This window comes from Siphateles boraxobius, unplaced genomic scaffold (assembly GCF_051911475.1).
Source record: "Siphateles boraxobius isolate OS27281-9 unplaced genomic scaffold, OSU_SipBor_1 1, whole genome shotgun sequence".
In the NCBI taxonomy this organism is placed as follows: domain Eukaryota; kingdom Metazoa; phylum Chordata; class Actinopteri; order Cypriniformes; family Leuciscidae; genus Siphateles; species Siphateles boraxobius.
Genome location: NW_027508699.1, coordinates 7469181 through 7494272, shown reverse-complemented (window position 1 = coordinate 7494272; position 25092 = coordinate 7469181). Strand labels below are relative to the sequence as shown.

At 38.2% G+C, this 25092-nt stretch overlaps 1 protein-coding gene across 5 annotated transcripts; it reads right to left on the bottom strand.

Moving 5' to 3' along the window:
• Positions 1-4531: 4531 nt before the first annotated feature.
• On the bottom strand, positions 4532-24710 carry wdr33 (WD repeat domain 33). Of its 5 annotated transcripts, none has more exons than XM_077194208.1 (23): positions 24168-24687; positions 21511-21723; positions 21357-21425; positions 21164-21268; positions 20940-21035; positions 20677-20828; positions 19058-19155; positions 14972-15098; positions 12708-12862; positions 12543-12621; positions 12323-12433; positions 11916-12010; positions 11741-11827; positions 11498-11637; positions 11218-11370; positions 10342-11097; positions 10168-10231; positions 9093-9342; positions 8042-8113; positions 7623-7768; positions 7433-7534; positions 6454-6648; positions 4532-5640 (listed from the first exon to the last, which is right to left on the bottom strand). In XM_077194208.1, exons 2-23 carry the CDS (start codon positions 21712-21714, stop codon positions 5471-5473), a joined length of 3426 nt encoding a protein of 1141 aa, XP_077050323.1. In that variant the 5' UTR covers positions 21715-21723; positions 24168-24687; the 3' UTR covers positions 4532-5470. The 5 variants fall into 5 exon arrangements, with proteins under 5 accessions (XP_077050323.1, XP_077050315.1, XP_077050345.1 ...); XM_077194200.1 differs by having other exon boundaries at positions 24471-24676; XM_077194230.1 differs by lacking the exon at positions 7433-7534 and having other exon boundaries at positions 24168-24301; positions 24471-24668.
• Positions 24711-25092: the final 382 nt, after the last annotated feature.

The following is a 25092-nucleotide window of genomic DNA, read 5'->3' as shown; positions in this document are numbered from 1 at the left end:
GACAGATCACTTTTGTATCGCATACAATGATCAAAAATATATAGTAGTAGTGGTTCTCTATCCTGGTCTTTGAGCACAGATGTTTCCCATGACACACAGGGTTCAGGGTCAGGGTTCCTCAAATCCAGTCCTAGGTTCCACTGGATCCACCAAATCCACTGACCTGCTGAGTTTAGTTCCAATCCTAATCAAACACCCCTGAACTAGGGTTGGGCGGTATTTCGGTAATATCGTATACCGCGGGGTCTTAAAATAGCAACGGTATCAGTTTCAATACCGTCATTACCGGCACTTATATATAATATATAAAAATCATTTAATCAATGCCTAAAAATGCTTATGTAGTTGTCATCAAGTGACAGTGTGGAGGAGAAAGAGAGAGAGAGAGAGAAGGGAGAGGCGGTAAATACGGACGAGGCAATTTGTAAATGTTGCAATAAAAAAGGTGACCGCTAGAGATGGAAACGTCGCATCTCTGAAACAACCACCCAATCACTGCTGCGAGGATGCATTTTGCCCCGAGTTCAATAAATAAGCGCATTAGTTTATATTTGTTAAAATATTATAAGCGTGATTTTTTTTCCCAAACCACTTCAGTGGAAATCCCGCCCTGCAGCCGATTTAAAAGTTTTCATTGGTCATGTCAATCACTGTACTGATTGCCTACACCAAACACTGATCCCTAAACCTACCCGTCACTGTAACCTAAACCAATGAAATCGGCTGCAGTGCGGGATTTCCGCTGAAGTGGTTTGGGAAAAAAAATCACGCATATTATAATGTTTTTTTTTTTTTACGTTGATAATGAAAACTGAACAGCACGAGTAAGATGGGATGCATCGGGAGTCAGACATTGACCACTTAATTAAGTTTCATTTTGTAAAAGGCCTTTCTTTAAAGTGAATTTCGTTTTGTATAAATTGTATCTTAATTTTAATAATTTTTTTATCAACCAATAATAAATAAGAATCAAATATAGCAGACAACATAATCATGACATGATCGTGCGCTGGCGCGCCGCGGTCACTTGCATTGAAATCTCATCATAAATTAACCGAAACTCAGTGTATGTCTCACAGACATGACAGATATCTAAATAAAGCTTGAAATTTTATTAAACGAAACAATTCAAAACGAAAAGAAATAGGCCACTCGCTGATTATTTAATCCATGATGTGCATTTCTCGCTATGCGCGTTCATACGGAAAGGGCGATCATCAAATTAAACGAAACTATTCAAAACGAAAAGAAATAGGCTAGCCTACTCTCTGATTATCTCTATCGTTCACTATGGAGATGGCGATTCGTCAATTTCTTTAAACGAAACAATTAAAAAGGAAAAGAAATATAGCATACTCTCTGATTAATCCATGATGTGCATTTCTCTCTATATATGCGCGTCCACTAGGAGATTGCGATCGTCAACTTAATCTTTGCAGCACTGACAGAAAAGTTGTATTAATAAAAATCAATGGACGCATGTCACCGCATTTACAAATGCACTTCTTGCTTGTTGCTTGTTAATTTAATTAAAATTAATTAATAAAATGAATACAATTGTCATAATTAACCCCTTGAGCCGCAGGGATCACTGGTGATCCCGAATTTTACATTAAAAAAAATTGTGCATTGTTTTTGAGCTGCTTTATCTCTCTATTAGTAATTGCTAGAGCACTTCTGAGTATTTCACAGTAAACTGTCAAGTGTTAGCTTTTAAATGATACCTTGGTTTTGTGTGTAGTCAGAAGGACTCCTTAGCAACAACCATTTTATTATGGGTATGTGATTTTGCACTCGATTGCCAAAAGGGGGGCGACTGGTAAGGGGTTAAAATAATTAAATATGATTAATTGTCCCATTTTTGCTCATTTATAGATAGTATTTATATCTACCACCCCCTCAGCACCTGGGTTAAAAAATTATTTGGCACCACCATATTATAACGGCCCATATATTAAAAATAGTCGAGTCTAAATAGGGCTACGGCAGACACAAAGTGCACAGGTTGACCTTTATTTTTTATTTTTATTTTTTTTGCCCGATCTGGTATTCAGTTTCTGAACGGTGTAGACACAAGCCAACAGTTTGGTGACGCTGTCTGAGCCTTATGTCATAATTTTTAATTAGTCACGGTAATACCGTATACCCCGGTAAAATAGAGAGGAAGTTTGACGGTATCAAAATTTGGATACCGCCCAAGCCTACCCTGAACAAGCTAATCAAGGTCTTAGTAGGGATGAATCCGAAATCACCCCCTGTAGTAACTAATGTTCAGTAAGGTCAGACACCACCACAACTGGCTGTCCTCTCAAATAACACTCTATTTGAAGGGAAACCATAGTGGACGTTATAGAGTGCACTCATTCAGTCCCACAATGCACCGCTATAACGAGTGTACAACCGATGTCACATTTATTTATATAGCGCTTTTTTCAATACAGATTGATTCAAAGCAGCTTTACAGAGATAACAGGAAAATAATGGAAATTTGTGTCCAGAAGAAAATAGCATCACAGTCCAGTAACAGTAAGTTCAGTGATGTTCAATTTTTGTTGTAAAAAAGTTTAGTTCATTTATCAGTTCAGGCCTCATATAATGGTGTCAATGCAGGCATATCAATATGATTGTTGAATATTAAATTAAATGTTCAATTAAACTTCAAAATTAAACTCCATCAGTGACAGAATGGAGAAAAAAACCTTGGGAGAACCCAGGCTCAGTCGGGGGCCAGTTCTCCTCCGGCCAACGAAAGAATAGTGTATGATTATGGTTCAGGCAACATTACAGGTCAGAAATCAGATTGGATTGGAGCAATCAGAATATTATCCAGTAAACTGCAGGACAGTGGCCATCAAGGGCTGGATTTGAGGATCCCTGGTATAGGTTCTGGAGCTTTTACTAATGAGCTGATGAGTTGAATAAGGTGTTTGAAATAAGGGAGGCATCCAAAATTTGATTTGTGTGAACAACTTGAACACTAGCGAAATCTACATTGGGAACGTTTCCTTTCCAATCTCACGCAACTCTCTCGATTGCTTGAATTTCTATTAAGATGACTGGATTTTGCTTGTGAAATTTCACTGGGCATTGGTAAATGTGGCCTCACCTTAAGATACACTAAAATAACTTCCCTCCATTTAGGAAAGAAGTGATGCGGGCACATTTATAATTGCTCTGTGAAATCCAGTCATCTCAATAGTAATTCACACACTCTGCAACTTTTATCACCCTTAGGCGAAACTCCAGAGGATCAGATTTCACTTGTGTTAAAGTTGGTCAAGCAAACTAGCCACGTTGACCAACAAAGCTAATTGTGTTGAAATTGAGCGGTTTCTCATTTATCGCCACTTTTGACAATGGACCTTTTTGTCAAGTAATGTGCAAGTCAACACTGAAGGCAAAAAAAGCTCTAGGACAAATAACAAATCAGATATTCAGACCAGTGTTGTTGAGACCTTTGTTTGCATGCTCTCACAATGCATGACTTCCATGATGGCTCTCCAGACAGCAATCATTGTAATGGTTTACCTTTTGAAACTTCAGAGATGTGTGATATCCAATATTTCTTCCTTACTCATTCTATTTGATGATTAATATTCATGAGCAGCAGTTCTCTGGTCAAGTCAGATATCAATGTGAGAAGTGCTACCAGGCGTGATGCTGCAGAAATAGAACTAAAATAGAATTATCGACTGAAAAAAGTGTAGTGTTGCACCATGTCGTAACCAAGCCCGAAACAAAAAGATTCCAGCTACAAGAAATTTGTCTGTTCACACCGAATGCAAAAATGGATGGAGTTTGACAAAAACACGGGGTAACAAAACAGCCAATCAAAACGGTTTTCCTTCTTTGCACATTCTCCCACACTTGCAACACGTGTAACGTAAAACACATAACTTTCCATTTATAACTTTCAATGCTTCACTAGATAAAATGAAAAATACAACCATGAAAAATACAACCCAAAGCTAAAAAACAGCAGAGCTAAAAAACAAAAATGTGTGCTGTTCTCTGTGGTTAATTAGGACAAAAACTATGGAAGAGAAAGCTTGAGAGATTTATTATCGCTTTGTCAAATCTGATTAGGACAGGGTCAAAGCTGGGCTGCTCCGTTCTCCTGGTGATCTACCTTCCTGCCAAGTTTAGATGAACTCTAAACACACCTGAACCAATCAAGGCTTTGGAGGTAAATAAAAAAATACATGCATGTAAAGGTGGGTTGAAATTAATGAACAGTCATGGTAGAATTTTCGCTCCACTGACTTCCTTCCAATCATACCCATGCAATTGTGGGAGACTGGAAATGCAAGCTCATGAAAAAAAAAAAAACAAGGTTTGTGAACTGACATGCACATTCACAACGAAAAGACGTGACTAATAGAGGATCTCAGTCTTGTGTGACTACGCTTATGTAGGGAACATGGATCTCCAGAAGCAGGACTGACACTGCCGCCTTCAAGAGTTCATATCAGTGTAATAAAAACACACAAAAGAGTGGGTGAAACCAAAGTAACGACAAGAGCAGAGAGAGTTTACATAAATTTTGCACATTCTATTATGGTTTCATACAAAAAAAAGGACAAAACAATATGACAATTTTGTGACAAACTGTACACATAGGAACAAAGTCTGCAGCTTCGTCTCTCAGAGTAGCCTGGTAATGTTACAGAAATATTATCTCCCATTATTTTACATAAAAATGAAATTAAATAAACATTGTTGAGTCACTGGGGGAACGAAACATTCAAAAGACCATTTTTCTCTAGTAATAGACAGTCCTCAAGACGATGCCTAGAGGCCTTTACCTAGAATGAGTTGCGTTTGCTGGCTGACAGAATCTGACTGAGGAATTCAATGGTACACAATATGTTCTGTGTTTGACACATCAGAATCATTGACGCCAAAAAAAAAAAAAAAAAGGAAAGCCCCAGGGGGCTCAGGTGCTGGTACAAATTCAGTTGCCATTGTCCAAGTGAACCACAAAGCAGGTCAGCTGCTCAGTGCAGGGAAGGGATTTCTCTTTAGCATCTACAGAGAGTTGTACCATGCATCACAAATACAGTTTCCTGGACCACAAACGCAAGTCCATTACAAGAGATGTTTCTTGTCACACCATGATGTGTCCCCGGTTATTATTCTCACAATTGATGTACAGTTAGAACAAATCCCACGTGTCACAAGTACACCAATCAGGTGGCAAGAGGCATCAAAAGCCAAAACATTTGGCCCTGGATAACTTGTACCCACCACCTTCCGTCTGATACATCATAGAGAAAAAGCTAAGCCGTAGCCACCGATTAAGGGTTCCACGCTGATTTATACTGAAGTGCTTCCAGACACCTGTCCAAGCCTGCAAAACTGTTCAGACCCTCAAGGAAGCTGATTTTGTAGCCATGTGTGGTTCTTTGTTGTCCCCTGTCCTCATTGTGGTTTTGCCTCCGTGTTCCCAGAGAAGCAGGTGTGACCATTACTACCGCCCGCGACCACCCCTCATAACACCGCGTGGAGCCCCTCGTCTGACATTTGGACCCACATTGGGACCAGGACCCCCTGGGTTAGGTGGCCCACCATGGCCCCATCCACCTCTTCCTCCCCGTGATGGAGGCCCATACCCACCTTCCTCTCTCTGTGATGGCCGACCTATGGGGAGTTGGACAATATTAGTATCCAGAATGCCATTTTATGCATTTTACTTTAAAGGGGTCATGAATTGAGAAATAATTTTTTTCTTGAGCTTTGGATATATAAAAGGTTATCGTAATACGAGGGATCTGCGTATTATAAATTAACTTTATTCTTAACGAAGTTCCAGCTCGCATGGGTAAGACTGTGCATTTGATCGCTTCATTTCACCGCGGATTCTTTTGTAAATAAGGCCTGATTTGTAGACAGAATGAGATTTTAAAAAAGCGATGCTGTGCATTGCTGTATATATATGCTGTATATGGGATCCAACAGGAATGGTGCAACACACTTATTTGAGTAAAACATTTTTTTTTATATGTGCTAGCATTACATTGTTAAAGATTGTTTAATATCTACTGATCCTGCGATTCGTAATTAGACTCTGGCTCGAACATGTATGGGCGAATCATTCCCGTGGCTATTTTTCCACATTGGAAGTTTTCAAAACAATTCCCCACGTGAACTGAAGGGGAGTCTAAACTCATTTTAATGCAAAACTGTTATCCAATCATAACAGTGGTTGATTACTTCCAAGTCTCATGTGTGGCAAGCCCATGAAAACCGAGCGTTTCAGGAGCTAGGGGCAAAACCAGTAGAACATAGCCTATTACTTATGACATTTGCGTGGTTTTTACATTGAAAAACATCATAATGAATAAGTTTACCTCAGACAATAATATATATTTTTTTAAAAAGCCAGTTCATGTCCCCTTTAAAACAAATCATTGTCACTTATCCATCACTCACTGTCACTTATCCATCACTCACCTGCTCTGTCATCAGGCACTGCACCAGGGGAGTCCATGTCACCAGTGCCTGGTCCGTCATGCCATGGGCGTTTGCGTGGGGGCAGCGAGGCCATATCCATGCCCTGTAGAGAGGAGGAACGCTCTCTACTGGCTGGAGACGGACTGTCATGTATATTGTGGTCTGGCCGCTGACCATCCCGATAACTCTCATGACCTGAACACACACATGCACACCAACATGAATTTGTTTGGATCTTTGATGATAAGCTTGAACTATGCCTTTACATAAAGCTTAAGTTAAAAGTACACTACGGGACTAAGAAAAAAAAAAATCCCCAAACTGCTTTACTGTTAATATTATTAATATTGAAATTACTTTGAATTTTTTGTTACTTTTTTTCATGAGAAAAATTATTACACAGTAAATTTCATTGGCCGACACAATAGCAGTTTTAGGCTCCACGTAATTTTTGATTTTTACTTTGTTGTTTAGATTCATTTTTTAGCACAAAGAAATTAAAATGGAGCAAGACAATAATTAAGACAGAGATGGGCACCAAGGGCTTGCCGTTCTTCATAAAGAATTCTAAGTAAGGTTATCGGATGCCCAAAAACTATACCCTGTTGTCACCTAGTCTAATACTTAAGGTTTTAAACAGACCCCATCCTTTCATTTCCTTATTGGTCATTTCATGTCACTGCTCTCACTACATTGCTAACACTAAAAGATTCCCTTGTTTCTGAGGCAAGTTACAGACTGTTGGAATCCTCACACCTAACTGGCCCGTCATCCAATTTGGCTTTGATCTGATATTTTTTTTGTGCAAAAAAAAAAGAAAAAAAAAAAAAAGTGTACGTGACTGGAAAATGTGGGCTAAATTCATTTAGTGTGCACTCAGCTTTATGGACTCAGTTAAAAAATGAGAATTTGCTCAAGCATGTCTTACTGCACTGCAACAATAAGAACATTTATTGGCATCCCCTTCATGAACTTCTACCTGAATCTCGCCCTCCCTCCCAGCCCTCCTGGTTTCTTCCTCCTTCATAGTGAGAGGGATAATCATCAGGAGTTGGGAGAAGCCCCTTTCTTCCTACACCACCTAAGAAAGATGTCATGTTCAAACCTGACACCTCATTTTTAATGGACGCAACGTGAGCTCAAGGACTGGTGAATGGAGTAGGACCAACCTCCTCTTGGTGGCCCACCACGTGGTCTTCCTCTTCCTCCCCATCCTTGGCCCATGTCTTCTTGGGAATCAAAGCTCTCATCTCCGCCATACTCCTCTTGGAAGCCGCCCATTCCACCACGCCCACTTGGGCCACCTCTCCTGTATCTGTACATTCAGAGACAGACAATAAAAATCAAGTATTTATAAATCAGTGGACAAATCTGGTCAAAGATCACAAAATGTCTGTACAGGCTCATGCTTTAAAGAGTATACTTTGAAACGGTTGAACGTTGACAGGCAGAAAAGAAAGCATACCTCAGACTTTGGTGTCATGTTTCAATCTTAAGATTCATTTTGAATAATATGCATTTCTTTCTTTCTGCCAGAACACAGTAAAGCTAATTCTTGGCTAAATCTCAGGTTGCACGCAACACTTACGAATCATCTCCATGCGGTGGCCGTCTCTGCCTCTGGTCAAACTCCTCACCAGAACCCTCATACCCATCATACCTGTCAGGATGTCACCAAACACAAATTTCACATTCTAATCCATAAGACCAGGGTGCGATTTGCCGGGGGTGGGATGCGTGGGATTTCCCCCTTTCTGGTCAATGTTTCCCTGCCTCTGTTTTATTTTTCATCCCGGTGGGGATTAATTTACCCCTCCCTCAAAGTGATCAGTGCTACTACACTAGTGGCGAGACGGATCACAAAACTTATCACGGAATAGTAGTTTGATTAAAGTCAATTTTATTTTTAAAATCGCTACTTTGGCTCGCTCTGGTATAGCTGCCGCAGCCTCTCTGTAATCACCACTCTGCAGACTTGCTCAATGTCCCATCCACGGCGCTATCTGATTGGTTACACCTCACGAGTACACCTTACACATACGGTGTTTCACAGGCTAAGCGAAGGTTTTTTGATCTTGAGCGTCTGGCGGCGCGATTGATTTCAATGTTAAGTCAATGTAAAGATGCGTTTACGCGCATCTAGAGGTCATGCGGCGCGAATGAGGCGTTTAGCGCGGCGCGGTAGACACGAATTCGCCTCGTTCGCGCAAATGAGGCGAATTGACTAACACAGATAATGCATCTGTCTTTTCTATCATTTCACTGTAGCTCAGCATCGCGATGTAACATTAACGTTATTACTTTAACAGCAGCAGTAAAACTTACTGGGCGGGGGATTTAATGCTTGCATGTTTTTTCGTTGTGCATGATCACAGTTCATATGTGTGGGGAAAGATAAGCTATCAGAGTAAAAATATTGCAATAGGCTACTTCATGAGTCAATAAGAAAAAAGATTTTACAATTCCTGCAAATGCAGTGATGAAGTTCATGTTCTCATGATTTATTTTTATGAATAAAAATGTTTCAAAACACAGCCCCCCCCCCCCCCCCGTTTTTTTCACAAATCGCACCCTGCATAAGACTCAAAACATTTAAGAAAAACAGATTATATATTCATGTTGTGCTGAATGAAGCATACCTGTCGTGTCCCATGTACTCTCCATCATGTGAAGAAAACCTTTCCTGGCCCTCCCATTGGCTTCCAGAGCTTCCTCTGTGACCTCCAGAGTATTCCTGTCCCGATCCCCCAGGGCCTCTTCTCCAGCCCTCTTGATAACCCCCATCGTCACCCCAGTACTGGCCTCCATCAGAGCCCTGACCAGCTCCTCCTGGGCCTTGTCGTTCCGATGGGGGTCCCATGTGATGGTTAGGTCCTCGAGGAGCATCTCCTGATAAAAACAGACAAGGAGAGCACAAACAAGTCACTATTAACTTTCACACACTAGTTTTGATTAAATCATCTTGCATCGAAGTTAGAGCTGTACGATTAATCGTTAAAAGATCACGATCTCGATTCAAACACCCACATGATCTCCATTACTACAGGACAACGATTCACCTTTGTCTATTAAACATAAGACAAAATCACACCGGAACATTCCAATCTGCATTGGCGCTGACCCAGAGAAAGCATTTATCATGTGTTGGTAGGAAACAGGTTAACAAATAGTCTTTTCAATCACACAGTATCATTATTTCTGCTACAAATATTCATTTCACAGAAGTACCAGGATAAAAGTTTATAGCTTGGATAAAAACACTGTCTACAGAAGCAAATCACCTTTTGAAAGTAACTATAAAGAATAGTATAGATTACATTGTTACACCAACAGGTGGCAACAAGTGACTGAAAAAATGGCATTGAATCATTCATTTAAAAGATTTGTTCAAAAACAGATTAATCCAGTAATGAAACAAGTGAATTATTTATGAGTGAGCCATTGAGTCATTCCTTCAAACCAAGTTTTTAAAATAATTCAGATTAATTAAACATTTTAAATAGACTGCAGCAATTAATATTTTGTCAGAACAGACAACTAAACAAAATAAACGTGATTTACTAGAGAATCACGTTATTTTATTTAGTTGTCTGTTTGGAATCAGGGGAGAATTGTGATCTCTGTTCAAAACCAAAAAACGTGATTCTCAATTTATCCAGAATATTGAAGCCCTAATATGAGTAACTTTTCTTCCCTCAAGAGGCGGAGCATTACCTTTCCCATTAGGACCCTGTTGTCCCATCCCATGCATCATTGACTGAGGCCCAGGATTCTGTCCCTGAAAGACATGCACAAAATGTCAGCAATAGAAGCTACTCTGACATTTATTCAGTTACATCTCTTTGTCCTAGACATTCACAGATGTGTTCATTCCAACGGTTTCTTCACCTGGTTGAACTGTCCGCGATTTCCATCACTCATGTGTGGTGGTTTGCCTTGCATGTATGGTGGAGGGCCCTGCATATTGCCTGGAGGTCCTTGCATGTTTCCTGGTGGCCCCTGCATGTTGTTTGGTGGCCCATGCATACCCCCTGGAGGAGGCCCCATTCCATGCATATTTCCCATGCCCTGCATATTGCCATGAGTCCTGGGTGGAGGCCCCATCATACCCCCTTGCATGGGTCCCTGATGGCCCATCATGTTTCCATGAGGCACGGGCCCCCTCATGTCCTGATGCATCATCCCTCCCTGTGGAGGCCCCTGTCCTCGCGGTGGTGGACCCATCATACCGCCTGGAGGTCCACCAGAACCCGGGGGCATTCCTCCAGGGGGGGGTCCTTGCATACCTCTAGGGCCAGACATGCCAGGAGGACCCTGGGGTCCCATGTTCCTGTGAGGGCCAGGATGACGTGGAGGTCCATGCATGTCTGGAGGTCCCATCATGCCCTGTGGAGGAGGACCCTGGTGCATAGGTCCTGGTGGACCCATTTGGCCTGAAGATATGAATGGACCAGGTATTCCACCTGGTCCCACTGGAGGCATGTTGTGCGGCATTTGTTGTGGAGGCATGGATTGAGGGAAGCCTTGTGTTGGAGGGGGCATCGGGCCACCCTGCCCTGGAAAAGGAGGCACTGGCCCTGACTGTCCAGCAGGGGGAGGCATTCCCTGCTCTTGTAATTGTGCCATTCGATCCATCTTCAGTTGCTATAGACAAAAATATATTTAATAATAATTAATTAACCAGTGTTGATATGCATAACATAGTGATGATTCACATGTTTAGAGCACAATGCTAAAGCTGTGCATGTAAGCATATTAGCTGACCTCGAGCAACATTGGGTTTGTATACTGCAGGGCAGCCATTTCCTGCTCAATCTCTGCTTGAGTCTTCTTCTTGCCATCTACTTTCTTCTCATCCTTCCTTTCTTTTGGAACCTCTCCAGGAGCCATTGCTGGAACCTTATTCTCTGCCCAGGCCTATTGAATGAGATACAAATTTGGTTGTCTGTCCTTAGTTGTCTGTCCTTCACTTTTTATCCACAAGATCCAAACCACAGTGTCTGGCAGTACTACTAATACATATGTATAAGTCCATCATACTGACCTGTTGAAACTGAGCTGGAATAGGTTTTGCATAAGGAACTTTTTTAGTCGGGGGCTTTTTTTGGTCCTTCAACATAACCTCTTCCATTCCCCAGTCCAGCCCAGGGATGCTCATCTCAGGCTCTGCTACCATATCTTTTCCTAAGCACACAATCACAATTTATCAATAACCAACCATTTACCTATATATGAATACATTGAACGTCAAAAAATATTGACTGTGATCATGTATGTGTGTGCTAACCAGTTTGTTCTTGTTCCATGGCAGCCTTCAGCGTTTCTGGGATCCCCATGCCCGGAATGGCGGCAACATTATTGGTCTCCATGTCATCTAGAATTACCCCAGGATAAAGCATTATCAATTCATATGTACATCCTCTATAGGGCTTCCAAATTGCAAAAGGTCAAGAAACACTAACCATATTCCATCCCATCTTCTGACATTCCAGGCAACAAGTTCAGATTGTATCTGTCCCGCATCTTGTCCCCTGGCCGATTCCTTGTCCAAAATTTGCTGTGGGAGTGATCGCAGAGCAATGAGCTAAAATCTATGCATTTTAGGTTTACAATTTAAATTTTTTAATCTTTGTTTCTGACTGTTCACTTAACTGTACGGAATTTATTTAATGTATCAATGTATTCAAATTTAAATCTAAATAAAAGGAGTGTGGTAAATAGCATATTGTTTGCTGCAATTAGAAAAATAACAAAACTGTTATCGAGAATTGGGAATTTTCACTGTTATTGGTATTGGCAACTGAAATTTTGGTAAATGTAACAAACAACCCTAAGTCAACCACATGAAAGTTTTGTTACACTCACTCACCTGGTGTGGTCGTTAGACCCAGAACACAAGATGTGTCCCAGTGGATGCCAGGCTAAACTCCAGATCATTCCTTCATGAGCCATCTCCATTCCTCCCACTTCTTTCTCCACACTAGCAAAATATTTCAACCACATTAGCAGTCAAATAACATGCGATTCAATTTTCAATTTTTACTACAGCTACCATATATGGATACAGAAAGGATCTGAACGGTGCTTACCCTGCATTCCAAAATAGCAGCGAGCCATCAGAGCCTCCACTGGCAAACATGCCTTCATGAACTGGGTGCCAGGCAACAGCTGCAACCAAGAAAACATGAGTATTGAACACACTGCTTCACCACCACAAGAGCCATTCATACATGTTCTCATTAGGATTAGATTACCTGTGGCTTCTTTCTTGTGTCCTCTAAAAACCTGTAGCTCCTCTTTGAGGTTGCGGATGTCAAACAGTTTGCATAAATGGTCACGTGACGCCGTCAACAGCCAGTTGCCATTGAGGTTCCACTTCACCTCCATGACAGTATTTTTATGCGCATGTCTGAGGACAAAACACAATCGAAAGATTAATAGCCCCACTTAATCGCTTTTAGTTGATCAAGTACTCCAACCCTTTAGCATAGAAAGATTTTCAATGCAGCTACAACCATTTTTATTGTTAAATGGCTTAATACATCGAAGTAGCTCTTACCGAACCATTTACGGTCTGCTAATTTAGTATATTTCTTAAATTGTATTTTTATTAAACATATAGAAATGGTTTCATTTCTCAGTCTACAGTGTACAATTCAGAAGGCCTCAAGTCATAGAGGGCACTGTCTCCCTTTTAGTAGCTCTGAGCTAGGACTGTGCAATTAATCGTAATTATTTTTTTATTTTGGCTTCCAACGATTATGAAAACAAAATAGTCAAGGTAAAATTATTATTGTGCCGCATTCCATCCAACGCACCTTTATTTCCTTCACAGCGGTGCACTTTCTTTGCTCCCTAAAAGCCCAAATGTAACATCCAAATCAATGAGCGTTTCTAAAATGCAGTCTACTGTTGCTATTACTGCTCACTGTTTGATATTTAACAGAGTAATTAAAAGCACATTAAGCCACAAAAGAGACACTGTTCCCCAGGTGGCAGTTCGAGATTGAGCCGAATGCGGATAAGTAAATGGGCTTCAGATACGCACTTAAACATGTTCCACAAAAAATGTCAAAATGTCTTTTTGGAGAGTATTCACGTAAACACTGTGGGTTAATGTACGTAGTAAATGAGCAAATGTACACAGTTGAGAAAGAAAACACATGTGTAATAGTATATTGGATCTGTGCATTAGCTCTTAAAGCAACACCAAGGAACTTTTCCTCTGCGGTCACCCTACAGGTTGGAAGCGGAATTGTTCATTACCGCTGTCGTAAATAATTCACCCTACCGCAGCCTACTGTCGCAAGGGCACGCTCGCTGTTTATCCAGCACCGGCTTTGGAATCAACAATGGCCAGACAAGGTAGAGTATGATGCATGATTTTATGAAAGACATCACAAACGAAGGAAAAACTATGTATGCCGTAAAGCAGTCGAATTTTGTAGTTCTTTTTGTGCTCCGGTTACTACCCGAAACCCGAAGTTACGTAGTGCCAGGAAAAGCGATGCAGACACTGTCAGGGTACGGCAGACGTGTCATTTAACCTATTGTAAGTCGATGTACCATCACAAGGGTCTTGGAAATATATTATGAAGGTTGAAAAACTACATAGTGTTACTTTAAAGTGACAGCAGCCTAATATACCTGCTGCATTCTGTCATTAATGATAATCAAACAACAAATGACAAAAGGTATTCCGTCAAGATGAGTGAGTGATTTTCCCAAGTAGCTTTATATAAGAATTAATCTATATTCAATATGTACAGTAAGACTATGCAGTGTTATTTTACATTTGATTATTCAATCTTTTTATAGGCTATTACATACTGTTTCTGAATACCACGGTTAGTGCATCTTCCTGAAATTAAAACTCTATTTAATTAGTATTTTCACTCTCTTGAATTTTTAATTAGTTTCTTTGTTCTTATTGTATTGCTGACAGTTTAATTATGTAATTGTTTTTTGGACCCTTTCTTACATTAGTTTACAACAGAATTATTTTTGTAAGTGTTGATAACTGTGAAATTTCTCCGATATTTAAAATTACTCACATCGTGAAATAAGACTTTTTTTTCATATCACCCACCAATAATCGTGTTAAATATTCTTGATTATGATTTTTGCCATAATTAAGCAGCCCAGTCTGAGCACCAAATGCAACATCGATAAGGAGATGCTTTTGTTGTTGAGATGTGTAAGTGTCGGAGGATTCATGCAAGAAAGATTAAGATGTTAATAGATGTTAACCTGTTATTTTCCTCTGTTTTAAGAACAGGACGAGGATGGACTAATACAAATAGAAGATAACTAAATGAAAAACCATTTGTTGAGCAAAGTGTAAACAGGTTGGAAGAGACTGTATAAGAATGAGTTTTGAGTAAAATTGTTAGATAATCAGCTGACATATCTCTGCTTTGTTAATTGAAACAAAGTAGATTCTTTTGACACCTTGAACTCCTGACTCGAGAAGTCTCTACAGAGACAAAGATTGACTTCTGCCACCACACTAACTTACAGTGTTGCCAAACTTTGTCCAGTCTTTGGGTCCCAAAATTTGATAGGTTGCTGGCTGTCTTTGCTGCCGGACACCACCAAACCCTTTGTGGGATGCCAATCAACACACTTCACGTCTGCTCCATGTCCTGGAAACATATGTAGGTTTCGAATGAGTTTGTGACATAAAAAAAGAGAAACATATTGTGTATTTGCATATATTTTTCTTTAATATTTCAGAAAAACATTGTTACTCAAGAGTAACACTTTTTTATTGTTTTTGAACACAAATTAAGCATTAAGTTACATGTATCATATGCCATAATAGTTTACTACTCTATAATAAGCAAAGCCAGCCTAAGTAACAGCCAGAACAAAATATATTTTATTGGATTAAACTCAATTATTAATCAAGTCACATGCCACTGAATTAGCAAAATAATAAATCTCAAAATTCATAGACAAATGAATTTGTCTACCAAATAATGGCATTATTTAAAAGGGCACATCATGTGATTGTCACAAAAACATTGCTCAGAATAATCAATTTAGCATGAGCTTGTTTATTAATTTATATTAATGTCTGGGTGAAGCTGAATGAATCTTTAGCTGTATTTTTAGTTGACAGATAAATGAACACTTGTGTGTTTGCGCAAACATGAGGAAAAGAAAGAAAGCCTATCCTATAGTTAAACGGAGTGAAAATCCCTGTTGTAAAAGAAGTTCTGTTTTTATGCAAATCAGTGAAATCTATTTAAAAGTAACTTAAAGTAAAAAAAGCACAAGTCCTATTTTTATTAATGATAAAAAAATCAGGCACATTCAAGATCACTGTAACAGGGACAGTGCTTTATCTTAAAGACATGAAGTATCTGGGAAAACAAACAACAACAAAAAATGTGGAGATAAATTTCATATAATGGGAAAGGTCTTACAATGTATGAAACCTATGCTAATAACATTTTTCAAGCAATATTTTGTTTATTTGTTTACAGTGCTAAGTCTGAACATTTTACTGCCGAACTGACAGTATTGTGCCTTCTTTAATTCATTATTATTTCAATCATATGGAGATCCGGTAGGTCATAAATTGGTTGGAAGTAATATCTTCTCTTTACTTACTTTGCTGGGCACTTTGTCACTGTCTTAACTGGTACACTATTGAAGTGCACATAGATGTAATTTCAAACTACCTTTAAGCAAACTAGCATAAAAAAGTATATGCATCTTGTGAGGTTGAAATATTTGACCTCTCAAAAGTACACAAAGTACTCGACTTGAGTTGTTACAGGACAAATGTTACAATTTTTAAACCTACAGCCAATAACCCCCTAAATCAACAAATAAAAACAGCAAAGTTTGCTTTTGGTATGTCTGATAATAAATAAAAAAAACCATTAAGCAAAAGCTTTATTTTTAATGTTTTATTTTATCACAAAGTTTCCATACCCAGTCACTCACATTATTTTTTTTTGTTGCATTAATCACTCATTGTTCGTTGTGTTTTCATGTTTTATGACTTTCTATAGACGTAGTGGTTTATATACTGTACAAACTGTATATTCTATCCCTTACACTAACCCTACCTATCACAGAAACTTTCTGCATTTCTGCATGTGGATGAAATTATTTTTTTTGTATAATGCCATTTTAACACAGGACACACATACACACAAAAGAAAACATCTGAGATGAAAAGGACTGGTACTGTTATTGAACTGAATATTAAACAACAATAATAAAAGACTAAAATCCCTAAATCCCACCATGGTCATAATTTGTCAACTAATGGCTTTTTTTTTAAAAGTAGTTTAAGGCATTTCATGTTCTTCAGTTTTATTACTTTTCAAACAAGAAGCCCATTACCATGTGATCATGTCTGTCCATTTAAGTTGGATTATCTTTATTTTTCAAAATGGTGACAGGTCATGTCCCGAATACATAAATTAGTATGTTGTTGGTATTGAAAGAGACAAATGCCTTATCTTCACTATATTGTAATAAACACAAATATGACAAATATAAATTATGCCAGAAGGATCAACTCTTGTTTAACTAAAAGTCAACAGAAGTGAGCAGCAATTTTTCTTAAAGCACTGAAACAGAAAATAAATTGTAACGAGCGATACAGGCAAGTGACGGTTTAGAAATGCTACAGTGCGTGCAGAATTATTAGGCACGTTGATTTTCTGATCATATTTATTTTTCCAGGCACATTTTACCAATTCCAAACCACATTAATCTTAATAACTACTATTACTTTTGTATTTAATCATTTATAAGTGATATATAATTGTTCATGAAGGCTGGAAATGTAAAACGCCTTGTATTCAGGTGTGCAGAATTATCAGGCAAACTTTCTTTTACAGATAAAATAAGCTAAAAAGAGATTTAACTCAGACTGAAAAGTCAAAAATTATGAAATGTCCGCGAGGAGGATTCACTAATAAAAATTGCAGTCAAGGCATGACCATTGGACAGTGAAATGCTCATTGGGTCAGACAAAAACAGGCGGAGAAGAAAAGACACACGTTCAATCACTGCAAAAGAATTAAGTGTGAAACCATCAGGAACGATTTAGTCTCCAGCGCCACTATTTTCCAGAACTGCAACCTCTCTCCAACTCTGAAGTCCGTTTCGCAGCGATGGACTAAAAATGAACTCACAAAACTTACTGCCAGATTCTGGAAGATGAATTCTTCAAACAGTGGTACAAGAGGATGTGGTGCTGGTCCTTAAAAGATTCACTCTCAGTCTGTCTGTCTATAAAGCCTATAAACAGTCTTCAAGTATTTTACTACACTTCAGCTTATGATTCTTATTAAGTGGGGTAATTTTTTAGGATTCTTTACCTAACCTAAGTCTCTGAGATCCTGACACCTTGCACTTCTGGAGACTCCAGGTAGGTTGCAGTTCTGGAAAATAGTGGCGGTGGAGACTAAATGGTTCCTGATGGTTTTACACTTAATTATTTTGCAATGATTGAACGTGTGTCTTTTCTTCTCCACCTGTTTTTGTCTGACCCAATGAGCATTTCACTGTCCAATGGTCATGCCTTAACAGCAATTCCTAGTATTGCATCCTCCTCGTGGGAATTTCATAATTTTTGACTTTTCAGTCCGAGTTAAATCTCTTTTTTGGCTTATTTTATCTGTAAAAGAAAATGTGCCTACTACTTATGCACACCTGAATATAAGACGTTCTACATTTCCAGCCTTCATGAAGAATTATATATCACTTCTAAATGATTAAAAACAAAATTAACAGTAGTTAAGATTAATGTGGTTTGGAATTGGTAAAATGTGGCTGAAAAAAAATATGATCAGAAAATCGACGTGCCTAATAATTCTGCACGCACTGTATACGCTAACCTAACTCAATAAGTTTAAATTTGATTCTGTACCACAGTGTGACTCAAATACCAATAAATGATGAGAGATGATTTAATGCTTATTCTGTTGAGCTGTAAGAATCTTAAGTCATAGGAAAAAAGGTTAGATTTTTTTAAGATAATGGATCATCAGTAGATTTGATAATCTGTTTGAAAAAAGATTGAGAATCAAAAAGATTTAAAACAATATCTTAACCTTTCTACTACAAAATGTTATTTTTGGTAGTAGTACTACGGCAATAGTGCATCACATTATTAATGTTTTTTACACAAGACTATAATACACAAAACACAAGGTTATTAGATGCAATAGTTTGCAGATACAAGCAATAAAATGCTCATACAGAAAGCTAATTTTTTCCCCATGTTCACGTGGATTAAATTCCACAAGAAATATTAGTTCCTAAAAAAAGGTGTACAAAACAGTATTAACAGAGAAAACAATATCTTTGGCATTAATAGATATTGTAAAAAGGATTTATCAGTAAAATATTAGTTATAATCTCAAACACAAGGTCTAATAAATATTTAAATTGCAGACCCATGAAAACTGCCAAAATAATGCAAGAACATGAAACTGATACCGACAGCCCATGGTAAAGTGTGCAGATTTGTGTGAAAGACAACATGAAGACTTGTGTTTGTGAACCCAGATGACAGTGTAATTTGGACCAAAGGAAAGCGTTTGTGATTATCTCCACATCTTATATAACATACCTCTCAGAATTCTTTCCTCGTGACAGCGCAGAAAGTCCCAGATGCGTACAGTTCCATCATCAGAGCAAGTGGCAAATTTATTATCCGTAGGAGAGAAACTGAAGACACAGCAGGGAGAGAATCAACAATGAAGGATAACATAGCAGTTCTCTGTGGGCTGGACATCTTTGAGTTGATCTGACAAGGAACCCTCCATCTCCTTAGCAGACAGCTCACTCTACAGAACAGTCCTATTATACACTCGCTTCGTTTTTTTCACATCTCTAGTTTAAAAAAACAAAAACAATCAATGCTAAAACTATATGGGCTGCTCATAGACAGCACACAAGCTAAAAGGATTGCGATAGTTAAAACTGGCCACGCATTTCCCTGTATTCTGAGCCCTGTCATACAACATCAGAAATAGGAATTAGCATATTAAATATATTTACTTGTTTAGTTCGATCAGTAAACACAACCATGTAGGTTTCGAACACAATCATCTCTACACAGACCGCTCTTCCTTCCAGAGGGCACACAAGCTGGTTCAAGCATTTGGCAAAACTGAGCCTGCCTCAGTTTACCAACTCACTCTTTGACCTCCAAAAACACACCATTACTTTACTATTTCTACAGACAAATGAAGCAGAATTATCACACCACCTAACACCATGAAGTACTAAGTGTTAACCACAGTGCTCAAATGTTCTTAAGATATAAATAAACCACTGAAGTAAGCAAAAGCCTCTCTTCAGCAGGTTTTACTTCAACCCATGAGCCATTTGTATAAATTGATTACACTGGCTTTAAATTTGTGGCTTCCTTTTTTGTTTTTAAATATTGCAGGTGAAATTGCATTTTATTGCATCAGAAAGAACGTTACATGTGTCCGAGTTAACAGAATGAAATGGAGTGCCAGTGAATAAAATAAACCTGGATTTCACTGTGAATGAAAATGTTGCCATGTGCATTTATACCTGTAGAGTTGCATCAAAGTGAATATCTGAATTATTTATTCTTTAAAAATCTTTATTAAGAGGCAGTATTTTTATTAGGGAAGACCTGTTTTATGGGACTGACTGAAAGTGTGGCACAGACTCTGATGGCCAGTCGGGACAGCACAGCTCCTGTCTCATTGTTAAACCATTGTGAACTGAAACTTAAAGTTGTGTAGATTTCCTACAGTTACACCAGCGCAAGGACAAGACAAGAGTCCAGCACCTCCAATATGGAGGCTCCATAAACCCTTCCAACAAACACGTTAGTCCCTTAGGGTCTTTTTAACGGACGTATTTTTTTTATTTATTATTCTAGACTGCATGTGTCATCACCTTAGAATATAAATAATTGGAAATACTTTATTTAAAAGTGTGAAAAATACACCTTTTCTGTACAAAGTAATTATGTATATAAAAGATGAGGATACATAACTCATAAGCCACAGGTGACAAATAAATGCAGTGTTGCAACAACAACACACACACGTGTCAATAATAAAGGACATGGACATTGAGCAGCACAGGGAAGAGTATATCAGAACTGACAGCATTGAGGAGAGCCCCCTACAGGCAGAGCCCTGCCACTGCAGGGGCAGTAACAGGCTCGGGTTAACTACAGAAAATGGTAGATTGTGTATAGACCTGGCCTCTCTAATCGCCTCCTTGTGAGCCTGGAACATCTTGACGTTATTCATGTTGGACTGCCAGTACTTCACGTAACCTCCATGGTCGGCAGTCAACATCCACATGTCATTGTGAGACCAGGTCATTGCCCTGACAGGGCTGTCATGAGCCTATGAGAGTGAAGAGAAGAAAATTTGATAAATAAGCAAGGGCCTTTTAGCAAGCTTATGAGGTTGAGGCAAGGTGATGTGCCTCAAATCAAAAACATGGTCTCTGGTTACCTGCAGAATTGTCTCAAAGTTAAACGTGAGCCCATTCCATAAAGTAAACTCCCCGCTGGAGGCACCCGTCACAAGTCGCCTGCCTTCAGGAGTCCACTATAAGAAGGGACGTAAAGGATACGGAAATATTTAGAACAACCAAAGGACTTTATGTGGATTATACAGCAAAATTATGTATTTCAACTAGCATAACATACTTTTTAAAATACAAGCCTAACACTTACCCGCACAACAAAAACAGGGCATTTTACTTTGTTGGTGGAGGTTCTGACAAACTTTGTTGTAACAGCATTCATAGAGTTATTAAGCATACCAACTGGAGGAACAAGCTGCAAGAAAAGTAAGTATTTTTTCAGATATATGAACTTGAAGGAAAAACATACAAGAACTGAGCAAAGTAGTAGTAATAAAACATACATCATTGTAGCAGCCTGCATCTGGTTGTATAGCACGGAAATCTCGATGATCTCTCTGCCACAATCGATTCTGAAATACAACAATTAGCCAAAAATTAAGATTGCTAAAGGAGGCAGGCTCTGTTTCTGTAAATACATTTTTTTCAGGATTATACCTCAAGATATCTGATGACAGATGGATTATAGTCAATGGTCTTGCGGTTGACCGCTTTCCTCATGCGCTTGCCATCAAAAGTGAGCTGTTGCATGGCCTGCTGCTGGGCAAAGTCCGGCCTCTTGTAGAACAGCTGCCGAGGAGCCTGGTGCTGGAACCGGGGCATGTGGAAGAACCGGGGAGGGGAGCCGATATCGGTCGCCATGTTTGAGACCTGAAGATGTGAAGGGAAGGACATTTACTACGAGTTTAAGGTTTGTTACATCGGCTCACTTTAAATTAACAAAACTTAACCAATTGCACAGGTCAATGGAAAATGTAACGTACAGAGAGACGGAAAAGATATTAACATCAAAAATTACATCTGCACCATAAGACCATCAACTGGTGAATAGGAACCATCTCATTCTACAGCACAAGGAAACTGTGAACTGCAGGTCATAACCTAAGCAACAACAACATAAAAGAGATACTGCAATCATTCAATATGGTTCTTTAGGATGTGAAAAGAGTATTCAGAAAGAATAAACAGAGTAATTAAGTGAAGATAGACGACAGTACACAAAATATGGTAAAGACTTTGTAATCAAATTATCATAATTATATAAATTGGCTTCCATAAAAAAGCAAGCTATGGCATGGTGCAAGTGATATCAAATCAACCCCAAGTTGATTTTAGAAACCTTTTCCAGAGCAGGATAATTCTAATATTGTACATGTCAGAGAACCAACATCAATGTTTGTTGGTGTTGAGTATCTGGAAACATACTCCATGCTCAAAATGAACTGAACCATGAATAGGGCAGCATCTAAAACAGTTATTAATGCACAACTTGAAACACAGACATTTACCCTTTACAACTTTTAAGAAAACAGCACAAAGAGAAAAAACCTAGTAGATCACAGTATTAATAGAGTTAACCTTCTCTAAACTATTGATAATGCACAATCATTAAAAACATCCTCCAGTCATTGTGATCAATGAAAAGGTCTAAAGAGTTGTAATTCCTATTCCACCGAATTTCCAATAATAATAATAATAATAATAATAAACAACTACATATAACAGTGTACACACAAAGATGGCATTAGGTCAGTGACTGATTTAATTCATTGTTTTTATGAAATTAAAGGCAGCTAAGAGGCTTGACTCCCGGATAGGATATTTCATTGTAAAAAAATAAACTAAATTACTTGTTATTATACTGGGTTATCCTAATAGCACCAGATTTGATACATTTCCCTGTTTTTAAATTTGTGAATGCTTCAGTTGTAATTAGCATGTAATAAATACATAGTGTATAGTAAGTAATTTTATTCTTAAAACTAACTCCTAACATATAATGCAGATAAACATTGCATTCTGTAACTTTCATGTTTTGAGTTCCTGATGCCACATTTGTAAATTAGGTCAGTTTCTTGATGTAACTCACTCACACAATAAAGAGATACAAAATTGAGTACTTTTTTCAATACAAACACAACTTCGGTAACCTATTTAGATACCATCAGAGCTGACTGAGGTCAAGCAGCCACTGTAAGGCAAGTCAACTGGACTGCTAAAACTGCTCTATGCTAAAAGAGTGAATAATACTGCTGATGTCTAGGACAGGCTTCTGAGACGTAAAGAACCTGAACAAATAAAGGATAAAATATTTAACTCAGAAGTATATAATTTTGGGCCAATAAATTTGTGGATGGCTTAAGTCCAATCCCATTCTGGATCCCTTCTTTGTCTATGATTCTCAACTGGTGGGTCACACCACCCCCCACCCAAAACACACATATATATATATACATATATATAAGAAATCAATTCTATATCTTTTCAGGGCAAATTCATCTGTCATTTGGTAGATACTAGTTAAATTATGATGCTGGTGGAGGTTGCCACAAAGTAAATTTTTAGGTTTGAAACAAAAACAAAGTTGTGTCACCACTTGATGTCTAATGTAAAATCTGCATCCTGAACCAATACCATTTGCGAAGCACGGTCCCGGAGTACCCTAACCAGCCTAAAGCCAGTGCAAATGATTAATTTTTGAAAAACATACATTTTATTTCACCCTAACAGAGACCAAGAAATTCATACAATATATTGTGAATCATCCAGTGGAATATTATACATATAAAAGGCACTACAAATACATTCAAAACCCAGTTCTTCAGCACAAAAGTAATCATTATCATTAGCTGAAACGAAAATGAAAAAGTACAAAATAAAAATGAGAACATTGTCTGTGACTGAACATGTATTTTGATATGCATGTGCAATTATATATTTATATATATATATATATATATATATATATATATATATATATATATATATATATTATACACTAGTTTTTAGAGTAAACTTTAGCAGTAAGTTAGAAGGAAGGAACTTAAGTCGACTTAGAGCAATGTAAATATTAAGAAATCTTCAGTTATGTGGGTAACATTGACGTGTTTGTGAATACCAGTAAAACATTTTTTAGAGTTAACTTAGTTTCATGTGTTTTCTTTAGGTGGCGTTACATCCCGCATTGATGTAATAACTTCAATTACAAACAACTTGAAAACCAACAAATCATGAGTCAAGTATGAAAGACATGCATCTCTTAAATGCAGATACTAAAACAAAACGTGAATTGGCGGTTGATGCATAATTTATACCTGTAATATCTTGTTTGAGGTCGTAAATGTCTCTTCAGTTCGAGGTCTGTTAACGTTAGCTGTTAGCCGTTAGCCAGCTAACACAATACCTGACGCTACCACAGGCCCTCACAAACACGACATATTTCGTCCGTCTACCAAAATGAGAATAGAATCTCCCTTTAAAAAAATAAGCGTTTATTTGAGAGCAGAATGTGTCCACTGAAGCAGATTATTGTGTGCTGGCTGTGAGAGCGGTTATTTCTTTTCTGTCTCCCGCAAAGCGTGTTTAAATGGCGCCCGGTCAATACTTGAGAAACTCACCCAAAATATCCAGTGCTGACTGAGTCTATATATCTAAAATTAACACACGACTCTTCCTTGTAGAGACTGTTGTAGTCTCTTTCTGAAAATGAAATGTCAACTGTCTTCAAATTACGCGTCAATTTTATATTTTTTGCATTAAATTACCCCCCTGCCTCCATCTCGAGGCTTCCTCTCATTCTCGTCGCTTTGAACTCCGAAAAGACGTCATGACGTCAGACGTATCGGCGGGACAACTGCGTCACGGTCCTCACGGCATGTTTATTTACCCGTTGGTCAAACGCGGTGGAGAACAATGCGTTGTTTACGTTTTACGTATTGTATATATATATATATATATATATATATATATATATATATATATATATATATATATATACACTCAATGCATTATTTATAATAATTACTTATATTTTTACTTCTACCTATTTTTTCCTAATTAGTTAGTTATCTCTTTGATTGTTTATGTGGGTTAGTTAACCCAAATTTTTAAATTCTGACATCATCTAACGTTACTCGCTCCCAGGTCATTCTAAACGCATTTATTCAGTACAGAACGAAAGAAAGAAAGAGGAACAATGAGAAGTTTTCACATTCAATGACAATGAATGGAAACTTTTCC

Bases quoted from the DNA above. Each gene is read 5' to 3' on its own strand.
- wdr33 (XM_077194208.1), bottom strand. From the start codon at position 21,714: ATGGCGACCGATATCGGCTCCCCTCCCCGGTTCTTCCACATGCCCCGG. The intron at 21,426-21,510 runs GTATAATCCTGA...GTTGTATTTCAG, and splicing joins CTGTCATCAGATATCTTGAG to AATCGATTGTGGCAGAGAGA. The intron at 11,828-11,915 runs GTTAGTGTTTCT...GGGTAATTCTAG, and splicing joins AGAAGATGGGATGGAATATG to ATGACATGGAGACCAATAAT.